Genomic DNA, 10,836 nt, shown 5'->3' on the forward strand with positions numbered 1-10,836 from the left:
TCCAGAAAAAAATTATGTTTTTGTTTTTTTTGCACATGATTGGATTTTCAAGTTGAACACAACTTTTCCTTATTCACTAAGATAATTATTTTAAATTACTTTTTTTCCTTCAAAAATTACACTTTGTGCAGGGACAGTTCTAAGCACGGGAAACAAGCGCTGCTTTACAGGCATACTATACACACCCCCCAGGTACGAAATTTAAAGGAATATTTCACTTTTATTGTTTTACTTTAAGTATTATTAAAATCACTGCTCCCGAAAAAACGGCTGTTTTTAAAACTTTTTTTTGCATTGATACATGTCCCCTGGGGCAGGACCCAGGTCCCCAAACACTTTTTATGACAATAACTTGCATTATATGCCTTTCAAATTAGCACTTTAGATTTATCCCATAGACTTTTACAGGGTGTTCCGTGACTTTTAGAATTTGCCGCGAACACCCCAAATTGTTCGCTGTTCACCGAACAGGCGAACGGGCAATGTTCAAGTCGAACATGAGTTTGACTCAAACTCGAAGCTCATCCCTACTCTCCACTGTGTTGTCACCCAGCCACAGGTCTATAATATTCAAAGTAAACAGCATTATTATTTTCAAATGTCCTCATAATGTCGGTATGATGATTTGATGGAAGAGTGCTGAGAGACAATTCTATGTACAATATAATTCTACAACACGTTTAGTATGCTTTCCTGTGAAATAATAATTCTAGTCCAGGGAATAAACATAGTTAGGATTAAAATTTAGGCATGTGTGCTGTCCAGTAATACAGCACTGAAATATTCTTTAACAGATGGTTTTTAAAATTCAGGCCTAATTTAACGATAACTAAAAAAAGACAAAATATTACATATACTTCTCACCTTCCAAGTGCTTGACGATACCTCTCAAGCTGTTACCATGAGCTGCAATTAGCACTCGTTTTCCAGCACGGATCTGTGGGGCGATCACGTCATTCCAGTAGGGAAGGGCTCGAGCAATTGTGTCCTTCAGACTCTCACATGATGGCAATTCAGATGCACTGAGGCCAGCATAGCGCCTGTCCTAAGAGGAACAAAAAATTAAAATTTGGTATTTATTTGCATAAACACAGTTATATCCAAATGTAGATATGGGAAATGAACAACTGGTAAGAATATTTTATGATATATAACAATCTTTTTGGAATCTTTCAGGTTCTCTTTACATTTTTTAAATGCAAGTTAGCAAACTTAGAAAAAATAATAATTTTGCAGCTAATTTAATGAATGGGAACAGTGCTCCTTCCTTGTGTAATAGTTTAAAGACACTACATTTTGTACTTTAGGACTACAAGTATATTTATTGTACTCAATATATTTCTCTGATCATGAAAATACTCAGTTGATCATGCAAGCTTCCTATGATTTTAATGGTTTGAAACTTCACTGGAACATTACCCAGAAGCAATTTCGCCTAAGGCCAACATTATAGGGTTAAAATAAATAAAATGTTATAGAAGTTTAACCGCTTGCCGACCAGCCGCCGTCATTATACTGCAGCATTATACTGTAGATTTAGAGGCGCTAGCGGAGCGTTTTTAACCCCCGCTAACGGCCGGAAAAGGGTTAAATGCTCCTTGATTTCAATGGGCAGGGGCGCCTCTAGGAGGGGTGTATACACCCCTCCTACTGCGCCTCAAAGATGCTGCTTGCAGGACTTTTTTGAGTGTGCTGCCAGTGCACCGCTCCAGTGTGAAAGCCCTCAGGCCTCGTACACATGACCGAGAAACTCGTCGTAAAAGAAACATAGTTTTCCTCGACGAGTTCCTTGTCAGGCTTGTCGAGAATCTTGTCAAGCTTTCTTTGCGTACACACTGTCAAGACAAAATCTCGTCGTTCTCAAACGCCGTGACGTACAACACGTACGACGGCACTATAAAGGGGAAGTTCGATTCCACTGGCACAACCCTTGGGGCTGCTTTTGCTAATCTCATGTTACTGCATGTTAAGTAAAAGTAAAAGTAAAAGCTTTTCAGTCTGTTAAAGCGTGACAAATGTGCTATCTCCATTATGAACGCTACTTTTACCGTCTCATACTTTATTCTGCGCATGCGCGGGTTTCTAAGCATACACACGAATGTGTTTCCTTTTTTTCTCGTCGAGATCCACGACAGTTTTCTTGACGAAAAACATACACACAACCGTTTTCCTCTGCAAAAAAGCTCTGCCACCAAGTTTCTTGATGGATTTTGTCAAGGAAAACAGCACAGTGGTGCAGTGAGTAGCACTTTCGCCTAGCAGCAAAAGGGTCGCTGGTTCGAATCCCGACCACGACACCATCTGCCTGGAGTTTGCATGTTCTCCCTGTGCATGCGTGGGTTTCCTCCAGGTACTCCGGTTTCCTCCCACACTCCAAAGACATGCTGGTAGGTAAATTGGATCTTGTCCAAATTGGCCCAGTATATATATGTATATCTGTGTGTATGACTGTGTGTCCCAATGCGTGTCACGATCCTACGGGGTAAAATGACCGCACCAGCCAAGCAGACTCTGGCTGGAAAAAGCGCCCAGAGGCGATTCAGTTCGCATGTGTTGCGCTATACAAGTTATTCATTCATTCATTCATTCAAAACGGTGGTGTGTACGAGGCCACAGGCTTTCACATTGGAGTGAAAGAAGAGGCGCTTCGTAGGTGCTATTTATAGCGCTATAGCGCCTGTAAAGTGCCTCAGTGTGAAAGGAGTCTTAACGTCCTGCCAGCGCAGCGCCCCAGTTTGAAAGCACTCAGGCTTTCACACTGGGACTGCAGATGAGGCATTTTTCAGGCGGTATTTTTTGTGATAAATCGCCTGAAAAACGTTTCCAGTGTGAAAGGGGTCTTAATGCTCACAGATGATTTTGTGCCAGTCAATACAATGGAACATTGATTAGTGTATCCACTGCTCAATGGTATTTCAGAAAAAAAATCTGCTGAAATGTGCCTTTCTCAAAGCAGCATAGCAGAAATCACAAGATCTAAATAGCATTTAATAATGATATCTAAATGAGCCTCCTGGTGTAACTTTGTGGTGCAGAGGAATTAACTTGAATACTGTATATGCTTGGTAATGGCCTTTTTATTTATGACTCAGATTCCATTATGAGGAGATGCATATTTTAATTGGCTTTGCATTTATGTGCTAAACGTAATAATTTTGCTGCAGTCAATGGTTCGTCTGTGCTTTTAACAGCCTCTTTATGCTCACAGAAGCCCTTATCACTCCCAAAGGATAAATGAGGGGGCTGTTATCTAATGGGGAAATGTCCAAATGCTTATGAATTGCCTAAGCAGTTGTAATGTAGACTAATTGCTTCTTTAATGTCAGAAAATATTTGATTGGTTTCTACAGAACTTTTGATTGATGTATTTTGAGTAAATGTTTTACCACGTAATTTGTCTTTGAAACATACTCTTCCTATACCACTGTCTTTATCTCTTAAGTGACGTCTATGTAATCATAAAACCTGTAGCACCCCGATAGTAGGCAGGGTTGCTAACAAATTTAGATAAATAGCTTCCTTTACCTTAGTGCAGTCCTCCTTCGCTTACCTCATCCTTCGATCTTGCTTTTAAATGTCCTTATTTCTTCTGAGAAATCCTCACTTCCTGTTCTTCTGTCTGTAACTTCACACAGTAATGTGACACTTTCTCCCTGGTGTGGAGAAAGCCTCTTGAGGGGGGAGGGGGTGAGCAGGAGTGTCAGGACGCCCACTAACACACAGCTCCTTTCTCTATCTGCAAAGTAGATAGCGTCCTGACCCTCCTGCTCGCCCCCTCCCCCCTCAAGAGGCTTTCTCCACACCAGGGAGAAAGTGTTACATTACTGTGTGTAGTTACAGACATAAGAACAGGAAGTGAGCATTTCTCGGAAAAAATAAGGACATTTAAAAGCAAAATTGAAGGATGAGGTAAGTGAAGGAGGACTGCACTAAGGTAAAGGAAGCTATTTAGGGAATTATTTTTTTATCTTTAACTCTGGATTTGATGCACCTTTTCTTCTGTTACTAGGTGGCATTGTTGCCTGTGGCAGTAGAATGATAAGGGCATAGGGAATCCACACTAGGAGGGAATAGATTGACTCAGCCACCTGGCAGGGGTCTCTTTGGTCCCTTAGCCTGCTGAGAGCGCCTATTTATTCGGGACGAGTCAGGTGATCGGGGCTCTGTGCCACCTGACCCGCTGTCTAGGTGGACGTGTGTTTTACGAGGCTCCAGGTTGCTAGGCCAGAAAACCTGAGGCCTATTCCCGGGATCACCAGGCTGCAAGGCTGTCTGAGACCTGTCCAGATTTGAGAGAAGCAGTGCAGGGTTGGAAACCCAACCAAGTTGCAGAGGTTCCACCGGACAGGGAACTGCATTATTGCCAGAGGTGAGGGAGAAGCAGTTGCCACATGGGACAACCACTTCTGTTACCAGAGGCAAGTGAGGATCAAGGTCAGAGATAAAGGAGACACAGTCGCCATTAAGGGACAACCACTCTGGTTATCAGAGGCCAGTTATAGAAGTCTGACGAATTACTAGAGAAGCCTTATTCACTAGCCGGGGATGGTGAACAGGTTGGAAAGCTTGAGCCGAGTGCCAGGCCAGGGCCCAGCGGGTTAGCAGGGGTGACACTTGAGTAGAATACAGCGGGTTGGCTGTGGAAGAGTTTAGAGGATCTAGTGACGACTTGGATCTTGAAGTCTAGTGAGAGACCCGGAGCTCAGTGAATGAAGATCTACAGTAGGATACTGTGAGACGTGAGAAAAGATATATAACGGGTTACTGTGAGTTACATGTATGGATCTCTACTGACTGTTCAAAGTTCAGTTACCATAGGAGACAGCAGTTCTACAAATACAGTTGCTGCCTCCAGCTTAAAGGCCCTCTACCTGTATAGCTGTCTGTCTATTGTTTTTTCTCGGAGTCTGCCAATTGCCAGAATGGGGGAATTTGTTTAGTTTCAGATATATTTATTATGTTACTAATTTTGTTTTGTTATGGAATTCATTTTAGTTTTTTTGTGGGGAATTCATTTAGTTTTAGTTAAAATGTGTTTCATTCATTCATTAACGAATTCCAACTTTTCAGAACTATTAGAATTCAGATTGGTCGAAAAATTATAGACCGATTCGAACTCTGTGTGAAGAAATAGCTGGTTGTTAAGCAGCGGGCTGGGAAGCCGGCCGCTCTGGTCCTTAACCATGAGTCATCTGTCAGCTGGTTTCCCCACTGACAGAAGAATGTTAAATAAAAGAATGCTGGAAATTGCCCGACAATAGAAAAAAGAAAGATGTTTTAAAAAAACGTCATAGAGTCGTCGCCCCCCCCCCCCCCCCCAGTCCATACCAGGCCCTTCGGGTCCCCACGACAAAAAAAAATGTTGTGCGGTCCCCCCCAAAATCCATACCAGACCCTTATCCAAGCATGCAGCCTGGCTGGTCAGGAAAAGTGGGAGATGCCCCCCTCCTGAACCATACCAGGCCACATGCCCTCATGTTGATGGGGACAAGGATCTCTCCTCGACAACTCCCACCCTATGTAAATGGGTAACAAGTACATCGTACCCGTTCACCAAAAGAAGTGTCAAAAAGTAAGAAAAACAGACCTGTTAATAATCCTTTATTAAAAGAAAAAAAAAGGTGTCCCGCGATGCAATCCTCCATCAATCACGCCACCTGCCGGACCGAAAAAAATATGAAAATATGCTTTACCTCCTAAGAGATCTCCTGACGTATGGGCTCTCTAGGGGTTTGACACATGTGACATCATGTGACGTCAAAAGGGGACGGTGATATACCCGAGTGGTCCCGCCCTTGTCTATAAAAAAAGCTGTCAACCAGAAGAGAGCTCATATGTTGGGAGACCACTGAGGAGGTGAAGCGTCTTTAAAAAAATTTCCATTTTTCGGTCCGGCGGACAGCGTATTTGACGGTGGATTACAATGGATTTGTCAAAAACTGTTCACTGTTTTTACTTACCTTTTGACACACTTTTTTTTGGTGAATTGGGGGTGTCGGGATCTGGGGGCCCCCCTGTTAAAGGGGGCTTCCCGATTCCGATAAGCCCCCCCACACGCAGACCTGATAACCACAGCCCACGGTTGTCGGGAAGAGGCCCTTGTCCCCATCAACATGGTGACATGCACCCACCCCCCCATGTTGAGAAAATGTGGCCTGGTATGATTCAGGAGGTGAAGGACCGCTTGCTCCCCCCTCTTTTCTTGACCAGCCAGGCTGCATGCTCGAGTAAGGTTCTGTTATGGATTTTGGGGGGGACCCCACGCCATTATTTTTTACATTTTGCTGTGGGGTTCCCCTTAAAATGTATACCAGACCCAAAGGGCCTAGTATGGACTGGGGTGGGAATCCCTAGGCCATTTTATTTTTTATTTTTCTATTGCTGGGCAATAGCCAGCATTCTTTTCTTTAACATTAATCTGTCAGTGGGGAAGCCAGCTGACAGATGATGACTCATGATTGGTAATGACGCGAGCACAGAATTCACACAGGTGGTGGAGAGCTTGGATCTGATTGATTGCTTCTGTGGTCAGGTGTCTTTTATACAGGTAACAAGCTGAGATTAGGAGCACTCCCTTTAAGAGAGTGCTCGTAATCTCAGCTCGTTAACCTGTATAGAAGACACCTGGGAGCCAGAAATCTTGCTGATTGATAGGGGATCAAATACTTCTTTCACTTGTTAAAATGCAAATCAATTTATAACTTTTTTGAAATGTGTTTTTCTGGATATTTTTATTGTTATTCTGTCTCTTACTGTTAAAATAAGCTCACCATTAAAATTATAGACAGATCATTTTTTTGTCAGTGGACAAACAATATCAGCAGGTGATCAAATACTTTTTTCCTTCACTGTACCTGCTCTGTGTAATGATTTTGCACAGAACAGCCCCAAGCCGCCCTTTCTCAGATCCCCGAGCCCCGCATTCCTGTGCCTACCAAGCCAAAAAGACAAAATTGATTTGCCGCTCGGGTAGAGAGATGAAGTCCAACTAGAGCGATGTGAGTGCATGCAGGGACAGGGAGCTCATCCTAGCTCAAAGCTGCATCAATGTCAAGAGAGGTAATCCATAAGCCACACATCAGAAAGCAAACCCATGTGCATGAAGTGAGATGAATGGCAGCCTTCGCCCAGACTCCAGCCAGGCCACGCCCCCAGCATGTTTCACTCCGCCCCTTGGAGCGTAATCATGATTAAGCTCCAAGATGCTGAGTGAGGCCCGGCTGGAACCTGGGCTGAGGCTGGCATTCATCTCACTTCATGCGCATGGGTTTGCTTTCTGATGTGCAGCTTATGGATTTCCTCTCATGACATTACTATAGCAAACCGCTTGCTAACAGGGCACTCGTGCAGGCCCGCTCTCGAGCAGGCTCTGTGTGCTGAGCACTGCTCAGCCTCGCCCCCTGCTCCCTCTTCATTGGCTGTGATTGACAGCAGCGGGAGCCAATGGAATTGTCTCTGAGTCTGTGAGGAGGGAGAGAGATGAAAGAGCCACTGCTCTCATGCACATCACTGGATTGAGATCGGGTTCAGGTAAGTATAAGTTGGGGCTGGGGGGAGGGAGTTGCACCAAGAAGTTTTTTACCTTAATGCAGAGAATGTCTTAAAGTAAAAATACTTCAGCCTTTAAAACCACTTGAAGTATACTGCGCTCCAAGTCCAGACAGCATCCTGCCAGTAACCAAATCTAGTGGACTGAGACCTGGGGTATCAGGCCATTGAACCCATAGGTTCTCGAATTCTTCAGGCAACCCCTATGTTGGTAGGTGAATCATTCTAGTCTAAGGCTGGCAATAGACAGATCAAAATTCCTGCTGAATTGGGCAAATTTTGATCCATCTATGGGCAAGCTGGTTTTACTGAAGTCTCTCTATTGACCAACTTCAGTACGACCAACCTGTTGGGTTGTCAGTACAACCAGCTTGTCAGAATACAATAGCTCATATGGGAGGGATTGAAGGAAAGAACATTGCTTGATTTTCTTTCCTTCAACTCCTGGTCGAAGGAAAGAAAATTGAATAGTCTATGGCTTTTTTAAAGTGGTAGAAAACTCTTTTTTTTTTACTTGTACCTACAAGTAAGCCTAAAATGAGGCTTACCTGTAGGTACAGTGAATATCTTCTAAACCTGCACCATTTAGGAGATATTTACACTGACGTCATTACGGCTTGGCCAATTAGATGGCCCGAGCATGTGAACCCGGAAGAAAGACTGGGTGAAGATGGAAGCTCTGTCAGTGGTCACCGCGCGCCCCTAGAAGGTTTTGTTCTAAGGCAAGTATTTCATAATGTGTGTTTTTCTAAATTGAAAAACCTTCTGTGTTTCAGCTGCCCCCCCCCCCCCCCCCAGACAAATCCAGTGATGCGGGAGCAGGGATCGGGGTCAAATCCTGCTGTCTGTGCCAATGGACGCAGCAGCGGGACTCGTGAGAGCGCCCCCACACAGGTGCCCTGTGGAAAGTGGCTCTCCGTGGGGGTACCCAATGAAGAGGAGAAGCCAGGAGCGCCGCCGGGGCACCCCAGAAAAGGAGGATCGGGGCTGCTCTGTGCAAAACCCTTGCACAGAGGAGGTAAGTATAACATGTTTGTTTTATATAAAAAAAAAATGTAACCTTTTACAATCACTTTAACACTGTTAAGGCTGCATTAGAGTTCATCTTTAAATCATCTAAAAACTTATCATATCTCACAGAATATTATTGGTCTCAGGGCCTATTTTTTGCTGCCATAATGAGAGGTGTTTTATTAGATACAATCCAATGTGAAAATCTTACAATGCAATATAAAAAGTCCTTATGTGTACTCACAGCATATACTGTATATAATGCCACTGACATACAGTAAAAACTTTGCTGTGAATCCTTAGGGGTAGATTCAGGTAGAATGGCTTATTTTTATGGGGGCGTATCTCAGATACGCTATGCCGCCGTAACTTAGTGAGGCAGGTTCTGTATTCACCAAGAACCTGCGCCCTAAGTTACGGCGGCATAGCGTAAATCTGCCGGCGTAAGTGCGCCTAATTCAAATTGTGAAGAGGTGGGCGTGTTTTATGTAAATAAAACATGACCCCACGTAAATGACGTTTTTGACTAACGGCGCATGCGCCGTCCGTGAAAGTAACCCAGTGCGCATGCTCCAAATTAACCCGCAAAAAGCCAATGCTTTCGACGTTAACGTAAATTACGCACAGCCCCATTCACGTACGACTTACGCAAACGATGTAAAACTTTCAAAATTTGACGCGGGAACGACGTCCATACTTAACATAGGATACGCCTCATATAGCAGGTGGTAACTTTACGCGGGAAAAAGCCTAACGTAAACGACGTAAAAAAATGCGCCGGGCAGACGTACGTTTCTGAATCGGCGTATCTACCTAATTTGCATAGTCCTCGCGTAAATATACGGAATCGCTACCTAGCGGCCAGCGTAAAATTGCAACTAAGATACGACGGCGTAAGAGACTTACGCCGGTCAGATCTTAGTCAAATCTATGCGTAACTGATTCTAAGAATCAGGCGCATAGATACGACGCCGCACACTCAGAGATACGACGGCGTATCTGGAGATACGCCGTCATATCTCATACCTGAATCTACCCCTTAATGTTTAGTTATCACTCAGGGGTAAGAACAATTTTATGTGTCTAATGGAGAAAGCATCAGAAGTGAAGAGTGCTATTAGTAAGCAGATATAAGTTACTGCAGTTTCTTACCTTACTGATGAGCTTGTAGTATGGATGGTCTTCTCCCATTGGTGGTGGAGGGACATCAAAGGATCGCCTCCAGATCTTCACCTGTTCTTCTCCATGCTTTTCAGCTGTTTCTGCTTTGTTGAGTCCTGTCAGGCCTCCATAATGACGTTCATTAAGCCTCCAGGATCTGTACACTGGCAGCCACATCTGGTCTGTGCCCTCCAGTATATACCACAGGGTGTGCACTGCCCTCTTCAGAACTGATGTGTGGCACACGTCAAACTCCATTTTTGCTTGTTTAATTGCCTCAGCCCCCCTTTTAGCCTCATCTCTTCCCTTCTCACTCAAATCGGCATCATGCCAGCCACAGAACCGGTTTTCTTGGTTCCAGGAGCTTTCTCCATGTCTTACAATCACTAGACGGTGAGGCATTGTAGATGTTGAACCTAAGTGTATGACTATTAATGTATGGATAAATAAACTGCGTACAGCTTTTATCACAAGGGGCTAATATCCACTAAATGTACGTTGTGGCTTGAATGTGGAGTAGTCAGATGTCCTGGTCCCTGAAATGGCCCCAAGTCACACTTAGTATATCAGTCTTATATATCCAGAGGACAACTATCCCAGTATCCAATCAAGCTTCAGCAACAGGTGTCCAATGGCAGCAATAGAGAAGGGGGGAGAGATGACCTAAAATAGCTTTACCCTTACAGTGACAGCTGAGGCTGACCTTTAACAGGACAACTGCAGAGATACCAACTAAATGTCATTCTACCTTTTATGCTGCAAAAAGCATGCAAGCAATCACATTAATTCTTGTCCTTAAAGCGGGAGTTCACCCGAAAAAAATGTTTTAACCTTAGATTAATGCTCATTTTGTCAAGGGGAATCGGGTAGTTTTTTTAAAATCTAAGCAGTACTTACCGCTTTAGAGAGCGATCTTCTCTGCCGCTTCCGGGTATGGTCTTCGGGACTGGGCGTTCCTATTTGATTGACAGTCTTCCCACAGGCTTCCGACGGTCGCATCCATCGCGTCACGTGTAGCCGAAAGAAGCCGAACGTCGGTGCGGCTCTATACAGCGCCTGCGCACCGACGTTCGACTACTTTCGGAAAATCGTGACGCGATGTATGCGACCGTCGGA

At 44.1% G+C, this 10,836-nt stretch overlaps 1 protein-coding gene across 1 annotated transcript in view; it reads right to left on the reverse strand.

Annotated features, from left to right (window-relative positions):
* PGAM2 (phosphoglycerate mutase 2) overlaps positions 1 to 10,287 on the reverse strand; it is a 34,681-nt gene extending 24,394 nt beyond the window's left edge. Inside the window, exons 1-2 of the mRNA XM_040346026.1 lie at positions 9,712 to 10,287; positions 865 to 1,045 (exon numbers count right to left, since the gene is read on the reverse strand). Coding sequence (XP_040201960.1) covers positions 865 to 1,045; positions 9,712 to 10,122 — 592 coding nt within the window. The 5' untranslated portion in view covers positions 10,123 to 10,287. The remainder of the gene's footprint in view (positions 1 to 864; positions 1,046 to 9,711) is intronic.
* Between the last annotated feature and the right edge of the window lie 549 nt (positions 10,288 to 10,836).

Source organism: Rana temporaria, chromosome 3 (assembly GCF_905171775.1).
Source record: "Rana temporaria chromosome 3, aRanTem1.1, whole genome shotgun sequence".
NCBI classification, from domain to species: Eukaryota; Metazoa; Chordata; class Amphibia; order Anura; family Ranidae; genus Rana; species Rana temporaria.